The following is a 26756-nucleotide window of genomic DNA, read 5'->3' on the forward strand; positions in this document are numbered from 1 at the left end:
GCGGTATCATTGCTTTCCTGCGATTGGCGCGGTGGGTTTTTTTAAGCGGGTATGGCGAGATGTAGGAAACAGCAGTAATATTAACGCCTTGGCTTAGCGATATGGCTAAATACCAGCGTGATGGTTCTTCAAGTCCGTTATCAGAACCTGAACTGGACCCAGACCCTCAGCGTTACCCACCGCCGCCGCCTCCTGTGCAATTGCCACGCCTGGAGAAACCGCTGCGCCAGGCCTTCTACAACACCGGAGCTCTGGTTCTGGTGGGAGTATGCTGCGGGGTGGGGGTACTCATTTACTTTATCCTCGAGGCGTTTCTGCGCCCACTCCTGTGGGCTGTCCTGTGCGGCACCTTTTTGCACCCGTTCAAGAGTTCCCTCACGGCATTTGGCCGTCGCTGGCTGCGTCGCCTCCGCCATTCCAACACACCAATATTTTTGGCTACTTTCTTATTGCCACTGTCTTTTGCTAATGCGGCTGCCGAAACCTTGGGCAATGAGATCGTGCGGCGCCGTCGGCTTCTTCTCCTTCTGAGCGTAGGAAGTCCTGTTTTGTATGGACTATACTGCCTCGGTACTTCCTTTGGAGTCCAGGTCGCGCTTGAGTATTTCGCCAGCCTCATATGTCAAGGACTAGACTATTTCAGTAGCCGCTGGGTAAGTTACAGTCAACCTCTTGGAAGTAGTGGCATAGGTGGTTTTGTTTGCTACAGCGAGTTGCATATTAGCCAAACACCACCTCTGGCCCAGCTTGTTGGTCAGTCCAGCGCACGTGAGTTAGTATTACGAGTAAATTTCGGAGAAAATAACATGGGTGGGGACGCCCGCGTGAAGATTTTTGAACGAACGAGTTCAACCAGTAGCCTCAAACTTTGAATTGCCTCAAACTGCAATTTGAACTAAGGCTACCCCTAAACTTTAGACTCACTGAAGTTTAGTCCGCTAAACTTCAGAATCACTGAACTGAAAGGCATTAAAAATGACAATGCTTCTTGAAAGTAACTAGAGCTGCATGATAGTTCTATAGGAAAGGAGAGTTGAAAATAATTATTGAGCTTCATTTAAATAATTTCTTGCTATAAATGTAATAAACTAAGCAAGAAACAGATCATAGAAGGAAAGAAATGGGTTACAGAAAAGTTATATATTACTCTTAAAAAAGATTTTAAAAGCTGGATTTACAATAGATGTTGTTTTTTATTGAAAACATGATGGTATCAAATATAAATGATGTGCAACAATGATGTTTCTAATTTATTATTTTAACTGCTAATTCTAATGTTTTCTTTAATGTAATTTTAATGGATCCTCTTTTCATAACACTACTTATATTTTCAGACTAGATGTTCAGTGTTTAGGAATATTGTAGTAGTAGATTTCATCCTTTCAGACTTCTAGGATTGTAATAGACCTTGAACTAGAAAAATGTATGCAAGCTGTTTTGGTACCAAATGCTTTACTTTTATGCAATCAAGCTTGCGCAGGGGTTGGATTAGAAGATCTCCAAGATCCCTTCCAGCTCTATTCTGATTGAAATAAACATATTCTGTTACAGTTTGGAGATGTGAGTTGAGAGATGGTAGCATATACAGACAGATACAGTATTTCTATTTGCTTATTGTTCAAACACAGACATGTATTTTTACCATATTTATTCCTAAAATATGCTAAAATTCCTAAAAAATGCTAAAATTCACACCTTTCGCTTATGGATTGACATGATAGCCATCTTCCAATACTTGAAAGACTGTCATGAGGAAGAGTGAATCAGTTTATTCTCCAAAAGCATCAGAGAGCAGGTCAAAAAGCAACAGATGGAAACTTATCAGAAGAAGAGCCAACCTGGAACTAAGGAAAAATTTTCTGACAGAACAATTAATCAATGGGACAATTTGCCTCTGAAAGTTGTGGGTACGCCATCACTGGAGGCTTTCAAGAGGTTGAACAACCATATGTCCGAGATGGAATAAGGTCTCTTGCCCTAGGCAGAGGGTTTGACTAGAAGACCTCCAAGATCTCTTCTAGCCTATGATTCTATAATTGTACATCCCCAGTTCCAAAAAGGAACTTTTACCAGTTCCTCCTTGCATCTCTTTCTTTTAATTTCTATGATTTTATAAATGTTAAATAATGAACATCTACTTGAGAAACTGCAAAAGCAAGACTATAACCATGGAAAATTATTTAATTAATAACTGTCATTTAAAATGGAAAAACATTTTCTTTTCCAGTGAAGGATATAAAGATGAAACAGTTATATAACTTTTAGAAATACACCGACTGAATTCAGTTTATGGGTTTCTAGTGCAGAATCCTGGTAAATTGAACTTAATGAAACGCTCTGTTAGAGATTTATACTCAAATTTCACCTCCTTTTTAAATATTCAGATATGGACCTTGATAGCAGGTTATCTGTTGACTGTGTTATTCAGATGGAACAAGAGCACCGAACGTTACTTGAGAGCAATCTCAGTTCCCCTCTGGATTGTGCTGCTATTTCATTTGGGTGAGTGAATACATAGTATATAGTATGAGGTTTTTCTGTAGATTTTAGAAACTAGAAAGTTAAATGGGAAAGTTAGCTGTATTTTAACTATAGTATATGATTATTATCTAGCATGTTTCAATGCATTTTTGGCATGAAAGGAAGATAAGAATTGATTGAATATGTGTAATTTCTAAATCTCAAGGTCCTCGTTCTTTTTAAAGCTTAATATATGGGTTCATACATCCTGCTAAGGTACATTTTTACTTTTGATGCGGCATTATACCCGTTGGGTTTGGAACTATAATTCATGACTTAGCATTATATATGAATGAGATGGTTATTCAAATAATGGTCTATTGTAATATGGAAACATAATTACTGTATTTCTTTCTTGTATCTATACATCCTTGTAAATTTATGGATAACTTTTTTCAGCATCAAGGCTAAACTTTAACTTTGTACACTGCCTGGAAGTTAGGTGAACGATGTTTGTGGAGAGGGCAAGACTGAAATACTAGGTCCTAATTTTGCAATTTTAAGGGGGTACTTGCTATCTAGTCAGGTTTTTGACTCCTAGCACCTTCCTGGGCAAGCTTCTGCACTTTTCTTGGCAAGGTTTTTCAGAGGTGTTTTAATACTGAATCTTCTCTAGGGCTGAGAGAAAGTGACTGATTCAACATTATCCATCAGGCTTTGTGCTTATAAGACTCACCATCTTCCAATTTTAAACTTGGTGTCTCAGCCACTACATCAAACTGGCTGTAAATAGAAAGTTAGGTACCATTTTCCTACATTTTGTATTCATTTTGAATATAGCATATCATATTATATTCAAAATTAATCCAAACCACACAAAAATGCTTTATCATAAATTGTTGTTAACATCCTATGATTTTTATGAGTATATATCTTGTCTAACAGTATTATTATCATCGTCTTTGACAATATCTACCTAAAAAAATTGTGGCTGTATTAAAACAATACATACTTTTTTCCAGCTTCTGCAGCAGGATCTTGGAGAATTCCAATTGTTTTACTTATAATTGTCTTAATGACAGTAGGTTTGCTTCATGAGCAATCAAATGGAAAAGAGCCTCCAGGTAAAAATTAATTACTTTTTTAAAGAATGGAATAGAATTATTATCTGTAGTGAGCCTTTTTAAATTTATGCAGTGCCCAATTCTCAAAGATTCTAGGCGATTACAGATAAAAAAAATTATAAAAGAAAAATAGTTAGAATAGTTAGAAATGTTTATTAGAAATAAACAATGAAAATGGGAGAAATGATAATAACTGATGGGGAACAAAATAAATACAGTGGTACTCAGCTGCTTCAAAACTTGTTGAATTTGACACTCATCAACATTTTCATCAACATTTTGATGAAAAAATGTTGTCCTGGTACTTATTTGTTGACTAACTGCTATAGGAAGAAAGGGATGGCCATGGAGAACGGATAGGAAATTGGCTAAAACCAGGAAGGTCTCTGCAAAAGGAAGCCGGAGATGGCTGCAGAGATTAAACGGGAAGTCAGCCATGGTGGAAAGGTCACTAACATAAGAAAAGAGACAGATAGGAAGTCCTTCCTGGCTAAAACAAAAGGCCAGGTGTTTTATCATTTTTAGTACTCGTTACACAATTAATGATGAGTACCAAGGTACCACTAAACTGCCACGTAGGACAAAGGGGCTTTCACTCATCTTTGCCAAAAGCTTGGGTGAAAAGCCAGGTCTTCAAAGCCCTTTGAAACACCTCCCAACAAATGGGAGCTCTGAGATCTTAGAGGAAATCTCATTACAGAGTGCATTACTGTTTAGAAGGCACATTAAAGGTCCAGTAGAGAATATTATTCAACTGGAGAAACCTGGAAGGTGCCAAACCTTCCAGATTGAATCAACCAGGGCACTACTATGAGAGAAATATAGTTTTGTTTGGACACGAATAGTAAGTAATACGTGCCAGCAAGACTTTTGATGTTTTTGTGATTGTGGTGGGGGAAAGGCCATTCTTTCAAAAAGGAGAAAGCATTTCATTTTATAAAGTTGGATTTGGTATATGACTTTTAAAACCTATTTCAAGTTTTTTGAAGTACAGGTAGTCCTTGATTTACCACCACAATTGAGCCCAAAATTTCTGCTGTTAACAGAGACATTTGTTTTGCCCCATTTTATGATCTTTCTTGACCCAGTTGTTAAGTGAATCATTGATAATTTAGTAACATAGTTGTTAAGTGAATCATTGCAGTTGATAATTTAGTAACAGTTGTTAAGTGAATCTGGCCTCCCCATTGATTTTGCTTGTCAAAAAGTTGAAAAAGGTGATCACATGACCTTGGGACACAACAATGATCATAAGTATGAACCAATTGCCAAGCATCTGTCTTTAGATGATAGGCATGCTACAAAGATTGTAAGTGTGAAAAATGGTTATGTCACTTTTTCAGTGCTGTTGTAACTTTGAACAGTCGCCAAATGAACTAAATGAACTGTTGTAAGTCAAGGACTACCTGCATTCTACTATTAAATTGTTCATATAGGTATTTCTATATTATTTGGATTATAAATTTACTGTAAAGAAGATGGAGAATTCAGTTATTAAAATGTATCATATATTTCCTTTTATATTTATTTTATTTTGTTATATTTATTTAATTCAGAGGCACAAGTTCTTGGTCAAGTCATTTCCATTGCAGCATCTGCGGTCACGACAGTAATCTCAGATTCATGTTATGAATCAAGTAATGAAGATCATCCATTACAAACTTCAGGTGACTTTAATTCCAATGACTCTCTTAAAATATTCAAATATTTTAATTAATCGCCTTGTAAGGCTTGTTTATATTGATTTGTGCACTTTAATTTGATTTCAAATTTTTCTTTCTTGGTCTGAAAGTTGGTGGATTTAAAATAGTTGCTGAAATTAAACTAATTTAGGAGATATATATGCTTCAGAAGGGATTTTATTCACTTTTTTATCAACCCTAATGGTGAAGAAAATGGTTAAGAAAAATTAAGGTAGCATTAAAGATGTTTAAAAAACTGAAATATATAATGTAGATTACAAAACACTTCAATTCTGAATTTGTCTGGCCTAATTTAGGAAGCTAGAAAAAATTAGTTGCCTGCTCATTGTTATATCTGTCATTTTCATTACAATTAGGCAACAGTAACTTAATCACTTACCCCTTATCACTATCCTTCTTACTAACCCTTACCACTGCTCTACCTGTGCTGCCATTAAAATGTACCGTATTTTTCAGAGTAAAAGACGCACCTACTTTTTTTGGTTGTTTTTTTTTTAATAGGTTTTTTTTTTAATTTTTTAGACAAACACACATACGAACATACAATGTATTTTCTTTAAACAGAGTATTTGGCTGGTTCACAAATTTAAACAGTGTTTAGTCATTTCAAATAAATTTACAATTTCCATATTTTCTTTTTGCCATATTTATTCCTCATCTATTTTTTTAAAAAAACCAATATTACCCTACATTTTCATCTCTAATCTTAATCAAATTCAATTTTTCCCTTCTATTCTATATTATACCCCTTCCCATTGTCATCTATTTTTATATCCATCCTCACATTGGTTAATTATGTAATATTACAATTGTTTAATACAATTTTTAATACAAATTCAACATTTTTATATAAATCAATTAGTTATATAACTATCTTTTTTGTATATTAATCAATATGAACATGAATATTCCATGCAATCCAATTTCTTACAAATCAATTATATTTATCAATAATAATAAACCAAAAAATTTTCCCCATATATTCCTCCAAACCACAACTTAACCATTTCTGCTTTCAACACAATATACAATTAATAGTATCTCAATTATTACAATTCCCTAGTTAAATAGAGCTTTCCCCTTATGTTACTCATTTTCACATCTTAAACTCTTCCAATAACCCAAAGTTTTGCCCATATAGAAAAATATTCCAATTATTATTCATTTCATTTTTACAATCATGATTTCCCATTTATTTCTTACTACTATTCATATTTCAATTCTAAATATGTATAACATCTTTCTCTTTCATTTCTTTTTCTTTTTCTCCTTTCCCATTTTTATTTTTGTATTAAATTTTTTGTATTTATGTATTTTATTGTTGGCTGTTCACCGCCCTGAGTCCTTCGGGAGTAGGGCGGTATACAAATCAAATAAACCTACAAATCAAATAAACCTAAACCTAAACCTATTTTTGCCTTTTTTCTTTTGTGTTTTAAAATCTTGAATTCCCTTCTTTTGCCCTAAATTTCCCTTTTGGTGAGGAAAAAGAAAAAGAAATCTCTGCCTCATTTTGCCACGTTGGAACAAAGCGCCTGTTTTACTTTCAGTTTCATTTTTTAGCATAGCTAGGGGGGAAAAAATCTGCTCTAGCAAGCAGCAAGCAGCAGAGCCCTGCAGCAGAACAATTGAGAGCAAATCAGCTGAGAGTCGGGAGGCCGATCTAATCAACTTGTGCTAATTAATCTATGCTGAAGCTGAAAGCTGTTTTTTCTTGCTGTTTGCTTGCAAGGAGGTAACTGCTGGAGGTACAGGCCAAAGGGTGGGAGCCAGTGGGTGGGCAGGGCTACATTCGGTGTATAAGATGCACCTAAATTTTCACCCCCTTTTGGGAGGTGCGTCTTATACTCTGATAAATACGGTATTTGAAAACTACAGTTGATTCAAAATGCAGTGATTCAGGTACTCCTGACATTGGATGTACACAATCATTGTGTACATCCAATATGGATGCTGATTGATTTCCAGAAGCCCACACAAAACCAAGCTATGTATATGTGTGTGGTGTATTGATCAGATTGTACCTGGAATACAGTTTTAGTTGCCACCACACAACAAAAATGCTGAAGAACTAGAAAAGGTACAGAGAAGGGCAACAAAGTTGGTAAGGGGCTTGGAAGCTAAATACTATGAAGAGTTGTTAAAAGAACTGATTACATTTAGCCTGAAGAGAAAGCTGAAAAGAGAAATGATAGCAGTCTTTTAATACTTGAAGGCTTGCCATAGGGAAGAGGGTATGTATTTCTTTTGTGTAGTGTCCAAAGGTAAATCAAGAACTGATGAGTGGAAGCTTTACAGAAAGAGATAACGAGTAATTTCCTAACTGTGACAGCTACTATGAATGAAACAGTCTGCCTCCTGAAGATGTAGTTGCTTCATTCCTAGGCCTTTTGAAGCAAAGTTTGGAGAGCCATTCGTTTGGTATGGTCTTATTATTATTGTTTATATTTATATACTGCCCTTCTCCCGAAGGACTCGGGGCGGTGAACAGCCAACAGATAAAACACAAGAAGTACAAAATTTAAAAACAGTATTAAAATCCAATCTTAGATCAGAGGACTGGACTAGAATGTCTCCAAGTTGCCTTCAGTTCTATGAATCTATGATTTTAATATTCTGTGTGCCTAGTGCAGAAACACCTGAAACATTAAACACCTCTTACTGGCATCTCTATTGCAGTGTCTTCTTGAGTTCCCATTCTGGTTGTTTGCTTTTCCTTTTATGTTCTGAGTGTCAGGGTTCCAAGTAACACCCCCAACAGAATCAAAACTCTGAGGCAGGCATCTTCCTCAAAGCTTGAATTTATTAGAGATGTCATATTGGCACATCTGAGAAAACCCAAATCTAAAAGCCCTGGATTTTCCTCATCCAGAGCAAAGTCAAAGTTCCTTCCCCTCCATCCACATGTACATCACATGGTCTAATCAGATCACTGTCCCAACTGTAGTTGACTTCCAGTCACGTCTCCATAGGTGTAGGCTGAACGTCCTTGACTCCCAAGAGAAAAATGTTATTATGACTACACACCCCACACTGTCTCTACTGCCCTCCCCTTCCCACAACTTGCCCATCCACCGCTGTGGAAGCCCTGAAGACTCCAATTAAGGATGTCTCGAAGGCTGACAGGCTGCCCACCCCCCTCAGCCAATGAGGACATCCTGAAACGCAATAAGTGATGGGGGTTAGTAATGCTGTTTCTAACCACCTCTCCTCCCCACCCCCAGAGGGACCTTTAGGCTTGGTAGAGAATTGTTTTACTAATCTATCTGCTTTCACATTCCAACTCTTGACCCATGTAGCTTCAGACAAAGGGTATCCCTTCCAGGTTGCAAGTGACCCCTGTGTACCCTGAAGTCCAATATCTTTTTAACCTCATAGTGGGTCTCCCCCTGCACTACCATCACCTTAGGTGCTGGTCAGTCCCATTGTCTTAGCTGTGAGCTAACTGCAGGTTTCAATAAACTGCTATGAAAAACCAGATGCACTTTCCCTAACAGGTGTGGGAGGCTAAGTTGTACAGTCATGGGTTAATCATTTTCACTATTGAGAATGGCCCTAGGAACTTGCTAGGCAATTTTAGCTTAAGGTATTTGGTTGACAGGTATACACAATCTCCCACCTGGAAGGTGGGCTGGAGAGATCCATGCCTATCCGCCTGCTTCTTGTATGCCTTTGCCACCTCAGCTAATGCTTGCTTCGTATTCTCCCAACCCAGCTTTAGTGATTCCATCCATTCGGCCAGGGTCATTGACGATGGCGGCTCTTGTGGCAGCTCGGGCATGGGGACAAATTCCATGCCACTAGTGAGCTGGAAGGGGTCAGTCCGATGCTATTATGCACTGCATTATTGTAAGCCTCCTCCGCAAAAGGCAGCAAATCCGATCAGTTATCTTGTTGATAGTCCACATAGCATCTCAGGTACTGCTCCACCATGGAGTTTGCGCATTCTGCAGTTCCGTTAGTACTCGGATGGAAAGCCGAGCTAAGCCCTCAGTTGATCCTATGGACTTCAGGAAGTCCCTCCAGAATTTAGCAGTGAAGTGAACCACTCAGTCAGAGATGACCCTGTGGGGCACTCTGCGCAGCCGGTATATTTGCTTTATAAACATCCCGGCCAATTTCCCGGCAGAGGGCAATCCCGAGCAGACAGTGAAGTGGGCTTGCTTCGAGAATAAGTCAATCACCGTCCAAATGACCATATTCTCTCCACTCTGGGAGTTCGACTATAAAGTCCATGGCAATTTCCTCCCAGGCTGGCAGGGTTCGACCACTTGTTGGAAAAGCCCAGGGGGTTTCCCTGATCTCATCTTCATGGTTGCATACATAGTGCAGCTCTTAACATAATCTTCTACATCTGCTTTCATCTTCGGCCACCAAAATTGCCTCCTGGCTAAATGGAGGGTCTTTAGGAATCCGAAGTGGCCAGCCAACCGGAAGTCATGGCTGCACTATAGGAGCTGAAGTCTCAAGTGGCAGGAACATACAGCTTGGATCCTTTCCAAGCCAACCCATCCCTTAGGGTCAGTTATAGGGTTCGGTTATCTTCAAACTACTGCTCAGCTGGGAGACTTCAGTGCTGTCATCATTTGATCCCTCTGGGGTTGTCCCGACATCTAGTTTGACCTCTTGTAACTTGAGCCGCCTGTTGGGAGGGGGAAATGATTGCGTGCATGACTTTCTCTCACCAACTATTAAACTGTGGCTTTCTTGACAAGGCATCTGTGAGCAGGTTCTTTCCCCCGGGATGTATTTTAGCACGAAGTTGAACTGCTTAAAATACTATGCCCAGCAGATTTTCTTGTGGGAGAGTTTTTGGCGGGGGGGGGGTGTTCTCTAGGGCCTCAAGGTTCTTATGGTCAGTCCAGACCTCAAAGGGCATCCTACTCCCCTCCAGGAAGTTCCACCAGGAGAGGAGGGCCCACCTGACTGCATAGGCTTAGTTTTCCCATTTTGCCCACAGCCTTTCAGTGTCAGTAAGCTTTTTGGACACATAGGCGCAGGGTGGGAGCTGCTCCTGGGGGTTCTTTTGCAAGAACACCCCTGCTACAGCCATGTCACTGGTGTTGGCTTGGACAATAAATTACTGTTCGGAGTCCGGGTGCTGAAGAATAGCTTCTTCTGCGAAGAGTTTAGTTTTTTGAATGCTCTTTGACAGTTCAGTGACCAGGCTAGTGGTTGGTTCGGCCATGGTTTCGGAGAATCCCCTCCTGTTTTCAGCAGCTCCGTCAAGGGTAGGCCTACTTCAGCAAAAGCTGGAATGAACTATGTATAAAAGTTTGCAAACCCCAAGAAGCTTTGGAGTTGCTTGCGGGTGCATGGGGTTGCCAGTCCAGTACTGCTTTTACTTTTCCTTATTTTTTTCCCCATGTATGGGAGGCTCACTTCTGCTTGCTTGTAGCCACACTGGAGCATGAGACCAAGCGATGCACCAATGCTGTGGTGACAAGACGCGCCTCATCCCAGCATACCTCAGGGCCCCACAGCCAGGCCATCTATGCCCCAACATCTGCCTCACCTTCCGGCCATGGTACCATGGCGGTCATATGGGCTCCTGCTGCACATGGCTGGCGCTGCCACCATGAGGCAGGTGTCGGGGCGTTGATGGCCTGGCTGTGGGGGCCCTGAGGTAAGCTAGTGCAGGGTGCATGGGCAGCTCCACCACCACCTCTCCTCGCCTCGTGGCCATGGCACTGCGAGCAACCAGATGGAATGGACGGCTGCATAGGGTCTTAAGAAGGGCTTATTTTGGGGATAGGGCTTATATTAGGTGCAGGTGTAAAAAAACATGCTAGAACTTACTTTCGGGGTAGGTCTTATTTTCAGGGAAACAGGGTTGTTTCTTGCTGGGTTTCATGGCCCTTTTCTTCTTCCCAGTCTTTGATGTATAAGGGAAATGGCTAGAAAAACTTTTACCTCGCACAAGGTCTAAGAAAATAAACTCCTGTCTCCCCCAGCAGTTTTCTTGGCAAGTTTTCACAAGTAGCTTATCATTGCCTGCTTCGTACGACAGAAAGAGAGTTATTGGTCCAACATCACCCAGTGGGTTTGTATCTAATATGGAACTAGAAATCATTGACTTCTGCTTTCCACCCTGTTGCCTTAATTACTACAAGTAGTCCTTAATTTATGACCATTTATTTTATGATCATTCAAAGTTGAAAAAAGGGACTTACAACTGGTCCTCCTGCTTATGATCACTGCAGTGTTGCTTTGGTCATGAGATAAAAAATAAGACACTTGGCAATGGGCAGGTATTTGCAGCTTCCCAGATTATATGATCACCACTTGTGATTTTCCCAGGGGACTTCCAACAAGCAAAGTCAATGGGAAAGCCAGATTTGCTTAATGATTGTGTGATTTGTTTAATGACACAGCAAAACGGATCTCAAATTGGGCACCACCCCATTAATGATTATATCATGTTCCAGTCTAATTGCGTCATAAATTGAGGATTACCTGTAACTAAGCTGGTTCTTAGCTGGTTCTAAACACAATAGAAGTGTTTTATGTTCAGTTGATACTCTTAACTTCTTCAAGTTAAGCCTGCTAATCCAATAATAAATATTTATTGTTGTAATTATGTTTTTTTTCTAGAAATGGTAAAAAGTGATGTTCCATTATCAGTATCATCCAGTGAGAAGAGCAGACAGAGACCTGAGATTGCAGCATTTCCTAAAAAGAAGAAAGCCAGTGACATCTACTTTGTTCTGCTTGTATGGAGCATTGTAATAGTCCAGATTTGGCTTAATTTCTGGATAATTCAATTGCTGCCCTTACCTTTTGCAGGTTATTCATTTTTTATATTGTGATTTACATTTTGATAGGGCAGGTAACTAAATATTGTCTTTGAGATGATGACTTCAGTCCAACTTTGTGCATATTTATTTATCTTTAGAACCAGGGGTGAAATTCAGCAGGTTCTGGAGAACTGGTAGTGGAAATTTTGAGTAGTTCAGAGAACCAGCAAATACCACTTCTGGCTGGCCCCAGGGTGGGTTGGGAATGGAGATTTTGCAATATCCTTCCCCCAGGAGTGGGGAGGGAATGGGGATTTTGTAGTATCCTTCCCCTGGAGTGGGGTGGGAATGGAGATTTTGCATTCTCCCACCAAGCCATGCCCACCAGGCCACACCACGCCCACCAAGCTACACCCACAGAACCAGTAGTAAAAAAATTTGAATTTCACCACTGCTTAGAACTCAGCCAGTTTTGAAGGACTGTGAGTATATTATGGCAAAAAAAACAACAATAACAACAATCATAAAATCTAGTCAGAGCCAATTAGGGAGTCCAATTCGCAGAAACATACTGCCCTGACTTGCTTAATAGATAATCGTACATTTAACTAGTATTAAGATATAAGATGTTTTCTCTGTGTAGATACTTACTATGGCGCCTACTGTGTCAACTGGTATGGAGACGGAACACAAAATATTTCTAGCATGTTTATTATATTTTCAGATGATATATTCAGATAAACTCCAATACTCTTAAAGAGTGAATTTATCATTTATCAGGAACCATGCTAAATTTTTTAAAAGTGCAGGGGTGGGAATGGGAAGCAGAGCCCAGTTTAAACCCTATTTTTACTTATTCTGATTTATTATAAGCATAATTAATAGCACAGCTAATTAATTTAATTAGATGTGTTATTTATCACATTGTGACCACAACCTAGTATGTTGTATGAAGAGAGTTACTAAATGAAATTACAACCTCCCTTACTCTCTTTGTTCTAAAGAGTGATGCCTTCTCCTGCTGTCCTTTCTATAAAGTTTGTTTCCAGGACTGTTTATATTACACTAATCCTGCCACTTCCACCAAGCTTTTATCAATATCTACTACACCTGCATTTTCATTTAAACCAACTAGTACCCCATCTTGATTCAAAGGCTTCTAGCATTGGCATAGAAACAGAGAAAATGTTGCTCTTAACGGTACAAATCCTTCTTGATCCTTTTATAACCCTTTTATAGCAAAATTTCAATTCAACTGGTAATTTACCTTCCTTATATGCTAACTGTAACATTCTATTCCCTAGGAGTTCAATAATATTTGCTCCTCATTATATTCATCAGTTAGGATTAAATCTAAGTCGTTTTACCTCTTTGGTTCTAAGACTAAAGATCAGTGTTCGAAAGCATTCATTTCTCTCCTCGTGAACTTAACAGCTTTTTAGATATTTGCAAACGACTGTCATATTTCCACTCAATTTTCTTTTTGTAAATTATATTTGTCTAGTTTCGTCAAACATTCCTCACCCTGTTTGGTTTTCATATTTCTTATTCTGAAAGCTGACTTGTAAATCTGCTCCAGGGTTTTTTGTGTTTTTAACAACTAACTGGTAATCTTGAATTTATGACCATTTCTTCAGCAATGATTCTAAGTTATTGAGCTGCTCAGCAACTGGTCCCCAGAGTTATCGCTGTTGCAGCACATCCACAGTGACACGATCAAGTTCAGACACTTGGCAGCCCACTTGCAGAGGCATTTCAATTCCCACCACCTGCCTATCACTCCCCATGCCCTTTTGGCCTCTAACCACACAGCACTCTGGCATGCTGGCACTCTGGCATGCTCCTGCTGCTCATGAAGCACTTCTTGCTTCGGCTTTTGGGAGGCAGCCGTTGGTTTTCTTCTTCAGGTTGCACATTGCCTTGCAAGACCCAGGAAGATGGCCTCATATGACCAGCATGCCTCATGAAGGGCCAGTCCAAGCACATATCAGCAATGGAATCAAGAATACAGTTAAAGACAATTGGGACATTGGCATGCAGGCTGGTGAGGATGACTATAGTAAGGTCTTGGCTGCAACAGCTATGACTTTGCATTGTCCTGCTGGACCAGGCTGGGTCTGATCTTCATGTTTTGCTTTGGCTCAGGAGTTCTTGAGCCCCAGAGCCACTGGATTGCCTTGCTGGATTGCTGGGCCAGACTGGTGCTGGCCTTTGCACTGTGACTTTTTACAATCCCAGATCCACAGCACAGCATAAGGTTCAGTCCCAGGCTGGCTGTCCCAGCTGCCACTTGGGCATGCCTCAGCAGCAACAGGAGCAAGAAGATGGCAAAATCAAATGAGGTGCAGCAGAGAGTCCCAGAATGCAGAAAAATGAGGGAAAGTGCAGATGGGACTGGATTGAGATGGGCTGCTTCCCGGGCTGTAGCAAGCGACCCCAGAGCCATGCAGTTCTTGGGTTGTTTGCTTTCCCCCAAAGCAGGGTACAGGGAAGCCAAATGAGCAGAGAAATAGTGGAGATAAGAACCAATTGGAGGCTTACTGAACCTTGGGGCTGAGAAGACTAGCCCAGAATGGCTGGGGTTGTGGTGGAAATGTTATTAAACAATGTGATCATTTGATGTCGCACTTAGTGATGGAAATTATAATGCCCATTATGGTTGTCAAGTATTGATGGATTACCAATACTTCCGAGTGTTGTCTAGCTAAGATCTCTTACATCTCATGATCTGGAAATCATATTTCTGTTCATGCAACCATTTTCAGCTTATTATTCATAAGCACCTTCCCACATGTTTTGCCAGGGTAATGATGATTTAATAGCTGACCAGCTGCTGTAGTGCTGTAATGCTGATGCAGTGGTAGTAATGAGTCAGCAGGGTTATTGACTCTTTACCACTTTAAGAGACTGTATTATAAGAGAGGCCTTGTTGGGGCATATCTCTCTTTCCATGTGTGCTTCCATGCTATAGTTGATGATTGATTGTCTGGCTTTGCCTAGTACATGTATATATATATTCCTTATAGATAAACCACTGTTTGAAAGACAAACTTCTGTTTATTGTATTTTACTCCTGGGTTGTCTCAAAATAGTCACACTGTGTGCACTCTGACATGTTTGCTTACTGATATCTTATCATGCTTCTTAATGTTTTGTATGCTTAATGGAAAAAAATAAACATCCAATCATCTTGAAACTTCTGAAGCAAAACTTGTACATGAAGTAGTGTCTGAAATAGTGCTATTTTATTTCTAAATTCCAGTGATGTAGTTTTCATATGTATAAGAAAAAAGTTAACATGTTTAACATTAACTGTGATCATCCAAAAACAAATATTTTGAGGGCTGTTGATTCAGGCAGAAAAATTTGAACCTGAGCTTAATTCGATTGAATATAGTCCTAGCATGGTAGTTAGGATGCAGTATTGCAGGAGCTCAGTCCTGATGGGGCTCAAGGTTGACTCAGCATTCCAGTCTTCTGAGATCAGTAAAAAGAAAATCCATATTTTGGGGGCTAATACATTGACATTGTAACCACCCAGCGGGTGCTGTTAATGGGGCAATATATAAGTGAAAGTGCTATTTCTATTGCACTTAATGGAATTAAAACAAAATGACTTTATGAGCAAAAAGTGTAGGTATTATGTATGAAAAGTACTTAATTCCCTTTTTATGTTTGCAGTGTGGGTTTTAAAAAAACTGTTGGTCCACTTTGGAATAGTGCAATTCTCACTGATTTACTGCAGTACCTACTGGCATGTTCTGGAAGATTTTGTGAGACAACGTCAAGAGGTTCTTGTCCCGCAACCAGTTAAGGGTCTTGGAAGAATTATTCTCAAATTAGACAGCAAGGTATTTAAAATTATTTGTAAAATTGTTCTAGTTCAAATAATTTTTAAGAAATGAGCACCCTGCACTTTGCCACATTTTTCTATAAAATAATAATATTGGTGGGGCTTCAGATTATAAATAGCACAACTTTTCCAGTGTTGTTTTCAGAGTCTTATTATAGTTAATAACTGGGATTATGATTTATTAAAAATGAAGCATTCTTACATAGGAAAGAAACAGAAGCAATATTCATCTATTATCTTGCACTACCTGAAATCATTTCTGTAAGGTTGGAGAAGCTACTCATACAGTTTTGGAAAAAACTTTAGAAAGAAGTTTATTACATTTTCTTGTTTTTCACAGCTGATCGTGTGGTTGGAAAAAATCCTAGATAAAATCATTAGCATATTCATTATATTTGTGCTAGTGATAGGCACCCTGCTGCTTGCGCTGCTCCTTACAGCAAAGGTATGTGTCCTATTAAACAATGCAACATTTTTACTGAATCTTCATTCATTCTAATGTAAAATATGTGCGGTCTATAAAAATGAAAACACTTTTAAATTTTATTACATCTATTGATGGATAATTTATCAGAGTATTAGGCTTCTAGAAATTTCCTAGTGCATATAAACTTGGTTTAGTCTAGGATATGTAGTTTCCCAGTTAAATCTGGTTAACATATAGTGAAGTCTGTTCATATGTTGCAAAATTAAAGACGTAATATCTATAGTACATACTATGCAAAAGAGACAATAAGCTAAGAGGGGAACAAAAAACTAAAATACCTTGCCATTAACAATTGGCACCCAGATGAATATAGATTAATTCCAAGATTAACATCAGAGCAGCAATCAAGAAGTAAACAATACCTCAACAAGAAAGTGCCAAACAAGCTGAGAGTAAACAGCCCAACCAGAACCTCTAAGACCACTCCCATGGGTTTAGGATGTTTAGGTGGCCACCATTGGCCGTGCCTCCTTCGCCCCCAGCCACCTACCTCAGTCAATTTACAGCCAGCTTTCCTCCTCCACTGGCCCTTCCCAGCCATTCCCCATGGCCAGTGGCCCCCTGACCCTTGCCCTCACTCCCTGCCCATTTGCCCAGACACTTTTTGACGCAGGCCTTTGGTTGCATGGGACAAGAAGCAACCAGACAATGGGGGCAGGTGGCAGCAAGTGGTTGACAGAAGATTGTGTCTACGGGGCTGTCAGGCAGGCACCGGGCAACTGGCAGCAGTGGTGTGCAGAAGCAGTCATGGGTAGGGGGGCTCCCGACAACTGGTGGTGGTGGTGGCAGTGTGCAGAAGTGATTGCAGGGGTGAGGGAGTACGCCAAGCAGCTGGTGGCAATGGCGGTGTTCAAAAGTGATTGCAGGGGGCGCCCAACAATTGGGAGCGGTTGCAGTGGAATGCAAAAGTGATCACAGGGGTGTGCACCAAGCAACTGGTGGTGGTGATGTGGCAGTTTGCAGAAGTGACTGCAGGGGGACAGGGTACACCAGGTAACTGGTCGTGAGGGCAGGGCACCGGGCAACTGGTGGCTGTAGCGGGCGAAGCAATCACACAGAGAGGGGGGCACTGGGCAACCGGTGGTATTGGCAGCGACTTGCATAAGTAATCATGGGGCATCAGGCAACTGGTGGTGGTGGTGGCATGCAGAAGTGATTGCAGGGGAGTGGGCAGCAGAGAGAATGACATACTAGCAGCAGTCCAACTGTTATCTTAATCTAGAGCATCAGTTATCTGCAGAGCAGAGTTCTTGAAAGCCTGTAACCACTCACAGGTGATAGCAGTTACTTCTCTTCCATTTCCTGGGATTTTGGCTGGTGGGCACATTTCTAAGAAGGATCATGGTGCCCCCTCATCCAGGCCCATCCTGGTCATGCCAGGTCAGCACTCCTCCAAAGTAAGATCATGGGTAAGAACCAGATTTGTTACACAGCAACTTGGCAATCAGAAACATCAATGGCAATTGACATCAATGGCCACTGTGGATCTAGTTGCCAGGCATTGAAGGTAGAAGCCAAGGACTAGATAGGACCAGATAGCAGGACTGCTTGTGACCTACCTCCAGTGCTTTATTCATCTCCCTGTTGGATTACTGTAATTCATTTGATATGGGACTGCCTTTGAAAAAAAAATCAGAATCTAGCCAGAATAAGGATTATACCAAACTATCAATCTTAGTCACAGAATAAATGTAAGATATGTATTTAGTGGTGTGATACATTCATTTTATTCTTCCTTCTGTATTGCATTAGGTTCATCAGGAAAGTGTACATATGATTGAAGTAACAAGCAGGTTGATTAATGAAACGGTAGCCAATCACCCGGAATGGGCCAAGTAAGTAATGCCATAACTGATAGGATATGAATATTCTCTTCATATTGATGGAAAATATTACATTTTGATGGAAAATATGAGAAAGAAGCTGTAATTTATTTTTGGCCTATCGTTGAATTTTGAAAGCATTTGAAACTAATAAGATATTGGCTTTAATGAGAAGAATATGGCTGGATTGAGAAATATATGTAAAAACTCATCACAACTCCCAAATCATTCTGGAAGCTTTTGATACTGCCTCAACATCAAATTACTATCTTACCACTTTGTTATGTCAAGTTAAGAAATTCATGTGCTTAGATTTCCTAATTATACAGGGATAATTTTCTATAAATTAAATTATTTAAATTCTTTCTTGAATCCTAAAACAGAAGGGTTATTTGAGGTCAGATAATTATTCCATCTTATAAAGAATTCTGTTCTCATAGTAGTCAGTGATATGCCAATAGGACGCTTTCAAGCTGATTTTTTACAGTAGCATTTTCCTATTTATATACTCAAATCAAGAAAATACTTCATTGGAAGAAACCGTTTTTCAGCATTTTATCCACTTTTTTTGTGCCATGTATAGCAAGGTATGCTGATTTGCAGCATACCTTAAGCATGAACATAGTACCTGTTTGCTCTTCCTTAAATCAAATCTTTTGTTAAGAAAATGCCAACAGACCTTATGTCAGCACCCAGATATGAATCAAGCCAGATTTTTCTCCTTAAATCTGTTTTGCTGCATATTTTTATATTTCATTTCTGAACTGAAAAGTCCTATCTTTTCTCACAACCACATTGTTTCAGCCTTTTTATAATTTTGACTGTCCTTTCCATATACACCTCTGCAGTATCAATATTGAGATGCATACAAGTCAGTTACATATAATTTGCAGAATATAAATTACTTTAGTTCATTATTTTTTTGTACTTTTTTAAAAAGTGGTTTAATTTTTGTGAAATCTGAATTGTTATATAGTAAACCATTTTAACCTTCTCCAGATATAAGGCCTACAATAGAAATGAACTAGAAAATACTCTATATCTAAGTGTAGTTGTACTGTGTTTTATTTAAGCATTACAATATTTGCAGTTCCCAAATCTTTTCTGATTGTTCTCAAACATATTTCACTTTTGCACTTTAGTCTTATATTAAGTCAATATTTTCCTAGAACTGTCTATCACAACTACTCAGGATGCATGTGAACAAACAATATTATTTAACAAAGGCAATAACTGAAATAAATGAGATGCTCTCAGCCAAGAGGTGTCTTTCAAACTATTCTGGTCCAGCCTCTATTTAAACATAACTAGCCCATTCTTAATTAGTTTCTTAATAGAATATAATGAGGTGCTATTTCAAACATTTTACTGAAATCAAAACATATATATTATTTCCAGAGTCAATTACAAAGTTAACCAATCCAAAATTGAGAAAAAGTATCCTGAACGACAAATCAGTGGTGATTTTACATTGTTTTCTAAGTACTTAAAGATGAATATCATCTATTCTAAAATATTCCATGACAGAGAATTAAAATTCTTAAACACTATAAATTACACTGAACTGAAGCAATTGATGATTGATCTAACAAGGGAGCATTCAGGACTTATTGAGAGAAATACATGTAGTTGACTTGATTGGGAACAGTGACCATGATACAATAAAATTCAACATTTAGAGAAGCAATAATCTATATACTAAGTAATAAAGTCACAAAATTGAAAAGACCGGTAAAAAAGAAACTTAAAGCAATGGTTGAAAAGGCACACTCCCTCCATATAATTTGGCAGTTGCTTATCAACATTATAGTTGTTGTTATAGTCAAGGTTGACTCAGCCTTCCATCCTTCCGAGGTAGGTAAATTGAGGACCCGGATTGTGGGGGCAATAAGCTGACTTTGTATAAAAAAGAACACCACTTGGGGGTGGGGGGCGCGAAAGCCCTACTAAGCAGGTATATACAAAAATATGAAGGTTATTGCTTAACGCATTGTAAGCCGCCTTGTGAGTCTCCGGAGAAGGGCGGCATATAAATTGAACCAATAAATAAATAGTAAAGGGTCAGACATGGGAGAAATCTAAACTTTTTTGCTACTGTGGGTGTGGCTTGGTGTGGCGTGGCTTGGTCATGTGACTGGGTGGGCGTGGCCAGTTTGACGTCATTCATGTCACTCTGCTGTGCATGGGGCGCTTGGAGAGAGAGCGAGCAACACAGCTTTCCAACCTCTGTGTGTTTGTGTGAGGGAGGGAGGGAGCGAACTGAAGCTGAGGCACCCAAACTTCTGGCAGCAGCGTGGGCAGCTTCTGAGCAGCCAGCTCCACCTGACCTACTCCCTGAGTCTCGCCATTCTCCTTGCCCCCACCCCACCCCACTCAAGCAGTGGCTTCCCTGCTCAGCCCCAACAATCTATTCATCCATGGTGCCCGCACCAGCATCCCGAGAGAAGCAGAGAAGATCATCGCTTGCAAGCAGACAAGCAGAGGTAGCAAGCGTACGCTGTGCTGTGGGAAAAATGAGAGGTCCTGTTGTCCCGCAGAGCCTGCCGCTGCTTGAGTGGGGTGGGGGATGGGGGCGAGCAGAACAGGGAGACTCAGGGAGTAGGTCAGGTGGAGCTGGCTGACTCAGGGCTGCTCAGAAGCCATCCACCCCGCTGCCAGAAGTTTGGGTGCCTCGGCTTCAGATCGCTTCCTCCCTTCCTCACACACACACATACAGACACATACAGACTCAGCCCGGCTCACAACAATAAAATATCCAAATAAAAGCATGTTAAAATACATGTTAACCCCCCCCAGTCCAGGCTGAACAGCCATGTCTTTAAGTCACGGCGGAAGGTGCGGAGGTCAGGAGCCAACCGGAGCCCCAGAGGAAGTTGGTTCCAGAGAGTGGGAGCACCCACAGAGAAAGCTCTGCCTCTAGAGGTCACCTGTCGACACTGTCTAGCTGACGGCACCCTGAGTAGGCTCTCCCTGTGAGAACGCACCGGGCGATGGGGAGCTGTTGCTGGTTGCAGATGGTCCAACAAATATCCTGGACCTAAGCCATGTAGGGCTTTATAGGTCATCACCAGCACCTTGAATCTTACCCGGAGGGCAACCGGCAACCAATGCAAGTCGCGCAGGAGAGGTGTAACATGGGCATATCGGGAACCACCCATCACGACCCGCGTGGCTACATTCTGTACCAGCTGAAGCCTCCAGATGGTCCTCAAGGGCAGCCCTAGGTAGAGAGCGTTGCAGTAGTCAATACGGGAGGTGACTAGCGCATGAATAACTGTGCATAGGGCATCCCGGTTCCAATAAGGGCGCAACTGGCGCACCAGGCGGACCTTGCCACTAGTATATTGCCAAAACTGAAGACAGATAATAAAATATTCTTATCTATTTCACATCTTAGCAAGGTTATGTTCAAAATCCTATAAATTAGGCTTCAGCAGTATGTGAATCAAAAACTACCAGAAGTACAAACTGGGTTTAAAGACTAGAAGTCAAATTGCCAAATTATCATTCTTGTAACTTGTAATGATGATTCATGTAATTTACAAGAATGATAATTCTTGTAATTTGTCATGTTTAAATCCATATTTACATTAATTTCAATCTTATAAAATGATACACGGGATATACAGATGAAACTAATTGATGTTTTAATACTTAAAAGGGACATACAAATGTCAAACTAGAAGAGTGATTCAGATAACTTTTTAAATTGAATTTACAAAAGAGATTTGTTCAAGGTTTGAAAATCCACAGAGAAGGAAAAAAAAGAAGAGAGTATTGCTGTTTTAAGAGATGGTGTAAGTTATGAAGGGGGAAGTTACTTTTTTATATATTTTTCTTCTTTCTTTTTCTTCTTTTTTTGCACTTCTATATTTTTTCTTTTTATATTTTTATAGTTTGTATTAATTTTTATTTTTCCTAATAGTATTGTTTAATAAAATTATTATAAAAAAGGGAAAAAGGTGCTTATGATTTATGAGTTTGTAGATTAGAAAAAGTAGTTTATAGAAAGAGGGAAATTATGATGTAACCTTAAAGAGAGAGGGTAAAATATAAATGCATGTATAACTGCTATTAAAAAGATCAGAAGCTGCGGGGAGTCGATTGGAAGCGTTGTGGCGAGACAGTCAGGGAATTAGCAGGCTCCGATGAACTCCGCAAAAACCCGGACTGACGAACCGTCGCCAAGGGGTCTTTGGACCGGAACCGTCCTGTAGGGATGGGGATGAAGGAGAAGCACCTTGGAAGACCAAGAGGAACAGGCAAGTTCCTCGAAAGTCAGAGGAAGCTCTCTACAACTTGGCGGCAGGGGGTGGCAGCCATTGCAGCTGTCACGAAGCTGGGGCAACTGGACTAAGCATTGAGCAGGAGCGGTGAACGGAACGGAGTTTTTTGAAGCCAGGTGAGTGACAGACAACTTATAATAAGGGAAAAAAATCTTTAAACCTGAAGACCCCTAGCGAAAAAATGGCTAATGAGCATGGGAGGAAGAAAAGAGGAGAAAAGAAAAGAAAAGCGTAATTTTAAAGGGACAAAAACCCAAATAGAAAATTGTCTTTTGAACAAAACTACTTGGTAAATAATTTGGAAAATTTAAAAAAGAAAAATTACCCCAAAATGGATTAAAGGATCGGAAAGAAATAAATAGATCCTTTTTCTCTCCTCTCTTTTGTGAATTTTAAGAAAAACAAAAGAGAATGGATAATAAGCCCTATAATAGAAGAGCTGTATAAACAGAAAGGAAAAGGAAAAAAGAAGTGAAAAGAGCTGTTTAAATTTGGACTGGACTATAAAATTGATTTGGTATTTTTAAAGCTAAAAAGAAAAAGAGAAACTAGTTAAGACTGTTAACTTAGATTGAAACAAAATAGACACTTGTTAGATAACCGGAAATTGTGGATTGGAGAGAGACGCCTTCAGGAGCAAAAAGGAACACTGTAACTTGGTTTGTGTTTTGGAAAATTGTGAACCTTACAGATAACAGCCCTGAGAACTTTTAGGGAGGATTCCTTTGTCTGCAAGCGGCTTGACTTTGGAGGGGGGGGAGGAATACAACTGAATTTTTAAAATTGGAATAATACTAACATAAAAAGAATAAAATGGCACAGGAAATTAGAGAAATGATCAAATCAATGTACTTGTCATGGAAAATGGAAATAAGAGAAATAACTACAATGACGCATGGGGGATTAAAACTTGAGGACATAAAACATGAGATAGAGCACATGCAAGCTGACAAGGAAACAAAGACAGAGAAGCAAGACACAGAGGCTGAAAATAAAGAAGATAAAGAAAATGTAATTAAATATGAAAAAGTAATCGAATATGTGGATAGTAATAATAAAAAGGTTTCTAGAGATTACATTGGTATTAACAATGAAAGAAATAGGACAGAAAGAGACAAACATGGAAAGAAAGGTGGAACAGAAAGAATATAAAGAACTTAAATGATTATACTGGGATTTCCAGTGAAAAGATAAAAAAGAGAAAAAGGGTGGAAAACAATAGGAAATATAGGGCAGAATTGGAGAATCCAGGACTTTGAAATACAGAATGATAATATTGGGCTAAACAGCGGACAAAACAGTAGTGAAATAAAAAAAAAGAGAAAAGAGAGAGGGAACAATGGGAAATATAGGGCAAAATGGGAGAGACCAGGATTTTAAAACACAGGAAAAAAGGGGAAAGAAAAAGGTAAAAATGAAAATGAAAAGGGAGAAAAGGAGAAAGAAGTGAAAGAGAAATATGAGATATACATCTAGAACTGAAATATGAATTGCAGTAAGAAATAATGGTAAATCACATGATGGTGAAAATGAATTGAACAATAATTGGAATATTATCATTTATATTTTTGAAATCTAGATAATGATGAGTTTTGTTTTTTTCTTTTTTTAGAAATTTGAATAAGTCTAAATTGTAATAATTGAAATAAGTTTAATGGTTTATTGTGGTGTGTGTAGAAATGATTAAGTGAGGATTTGGAACAATACATGGGGGAAGCTATATGAGTAGAGGATAATAGAATATTTTAAAATTTAATTAAGGAAATTGTAATAAATGAAATATTTTTAATTGTATATTGTGGTGAAAGTAGAAATGATTAAGATGTTGTTCGGAGAAACATGGGGAAAATTACTTGATGTATGAAATTGGAATAGGTACGTTTACATCCTCTTTTTTTTTCTTGTTTGAATTCATAAATGGAAAAGATATTTACATAATTAATTGATTTATACTAAAATGTTGGACTATATTACCTAAGAAAAGGTATGTTATAAAACAAGTGGGTTCACTATTTCCACAAGAATTGAACAATTGTAACACCACAAAATTAATTATTCTGATGATGGATACAAAAATAGATGACAATAAGAAGGGGTTTAATATAGAATAGAAGGGAAAAATGGAACTTGGTTAAAATTAGAGATGAAAATGAAGGATAATTTTGGTAAAAATAGATGAAAATAAATACTATGGCAAAAAGGAAATATAGAAATTGTAATTTTAGTTGTAAGGACTAAAAATTGTTTAAATTTATTAACCGGCCAAAGACTCTGTTCAGCAAAAATATATTGTGTGTTTGTGTGTGTGTTGTGTGCTTCTTTATAATTCTTTTTCATTTCTTTTTCTAATTTTCTTAGGTATTTACTATTGTTATTTTCTTTATTTTTTAAACATTTTTATTATCTTGTTAAAAATTTTTTCAATAAAAATTATATTTACAAAGGCTCTATTCCTGAGAAATCCCTATGGAATCCCTATGGAAATTTGGTATTTTTCATTAATCTATATTATTCTGCCATTGTTAGAAAATATTTGTACATGAATATATTTCAGATAAATAACAAGGTCAAGGATTTTTTAGAATGACATTTCAATAGCTACTGTTCAATATGCTGAACTTTCAGAAAAACTTATAAATCTGAATGTATGCTATTTGGCATGAGAAACTAGATTTAAACATCTTCATCATTCCTATTAAAAGTACCAAGTTGTCTCTCTTCATTTATTTATTGAAACAGCATACATGCAATTAGGATATGTGCAATCAGAATGCATTTTTTACATTTGTATTTCTTAATTAGTTGGCTTCCCGAAGCTCAAGTCATTCAGAAGGCTTTGAATTCAGCTGCTAATAATGTTTATCAGTATGGGCGAGAATGGATAACGCATAAGGTAATGATAACATTCCTTTTGGAGATTAATGTTCTGCTGTTTCTTACTTTCTTTTCAAAAAGATTAATGACTGCAAAAATAACATTTGATTTATATTTAATATTGACATTGTTTGCAAATAGTTTGTCTTTAACTAAATAGTAATGAAAAATATATTTTGTGCTATTATTCATCAAATTTCATAACAGTCTGAAAAATAAAACTATAAAAAGTATGTTACAATAAATATTTCAAATTATCTGGATTAAAAACATAAACTTGCAGTTGTTATTAAACTATAATTTATGAAGGTTAAATAAGCTTTTTAATCCATCCTAATATCATTATGAGATCAGATTTCAATAGTTATTTATTTACCTGCTAAGTCCAATAAAAGATTTGTACAAACATATTTGGAGAATGTATATTAGTCCTTATTAAGCAGTATTAACTAAGCAAAACAACAACAGTTGGTTATGAAAGAATATAATGTAGTTCTGGATTTGATAATCTCAATTCTGTCACTTTTCTTGTTCATTTTAAATACATTCTGATTACTGTCATGATTTAATTATCTCAACCAAAGCCACAACTACTGAAATTGTTATTGCTACAGTTTAAATACTATTCAAATGCTATGTAATGTTTTCAAACCGAATGACAATATTTTATATTCTTTATTCTTTCAATAAAGAAAGGCCCTTGGAAAATATATATATATTAATTTTTGTAAATCTGGTTTTTCAACATTTGCAATATTTCTAGCAAATGAATGAATAAATGGGATGAGCATTTTTCTGTCTAAAATAGTTTATTTGATTAATGGATATTTAGTAAATATAAAATTCATATTTGATCAATGAATATGTTTCTTTTAAAATATTTTGACACTTTTTAAAATATTTTATAGCTTGATAAAATATTAGGAGAAAAAGCAAATAGTACTGCTGTGATTGAAAAACAAGTTCTGGAGCTTTGGGACAGACTATATCATACTTGGTTTGCAAAAGTAAGTATCTTTTTTATATTGCTAGTATATTGATCCAAGAGAAGTTGAAGCTTAATATTTTATTAATAGTTATTAATAGTTATTTTATTAATATTTTATTAATAGTTACAAAGATAAATTCCATCTGATATGATTATGTAAATATCTCAAGATGCATGATTCTGTTAAGGCCTGGGTGCTTCATTGAAAGACAAAAAGGACAAGTATAAAAAGTGGAAAGGGGGGACACATAGTTAAGGCAGAATATTAGCAAATAGCCCGAACCTGCAAAGATGAAGTGAGGAAAGCTAAGGCTCACAATGAACAAAGACTTGCGACAAAAGTAAAAAATAACAAAAAGAGCTTCTTCCAACATGTTAAAAACAAGAAAAAAGTCAAGGAAACAATTGGTTCATTGCTGGG

At 38.1% G+C, this 26756-nt stretch overlaps 1 protein-coding gene across 2 annotated transcripts in view; it reads left to right on the forward strand.

The window, feature by feature from the left end:
* Positions 1–26756, forward strand: part of TMEM245 (transmembrane protein 245) — a 54894-nt gene continuing 28138 nt past the window's right edge. For both annotated transcript variants that reach the window (XM_034416356.3, XM_034416357.2), the window contains exons 1-10: positions 1–653; positions 2385–2502; positions 3483–3584; positions 5141–5251; positions 11882–12073; positions 15706–15875; positions 16218–16322; positions 18117–18199; positions 25276–25366; positions 26256–26354. In XM_034416356.3, the coding sequence (XP_034272247.1) occupies positions 102–653; positions 2385–2502; positions 3483–3584; positions 5141–5251; positions 11882–12073; positions 15706–15875; positions 16218–16322; positions 18117–18199; positions 25276–25366; positions 26256–26354 (1623 nt within the window). In that variant the 5' untranslated portion in view covers positions 1–101. The remainder of the gene's footprint in view (positions 654–2384; positions 2503–3482; positions 3585–5140; positions 5252–11881; positions 12074–15705; positions 15876–16217; positions 16323–18116; positions 18200–25275; positions 25367–26255; positions 26355–26756) is intronic.

The sequence above is a fragment of the Pantherophis guttatus genome, chromosome 4 (assembly GCF_059756535.1).
Source record: "Pantherophis guttatus breed Tessera chromosome 4, ASM5975653v1, whole genome shotgun sequence".
NCBI classification, from domain to species: domain Eukaryota; kingdom Metazoa; phylum Chordata; class Lepidosauria; order Squamata; family Colubridae; genus Pantherophis; species Pantherophis guttatus.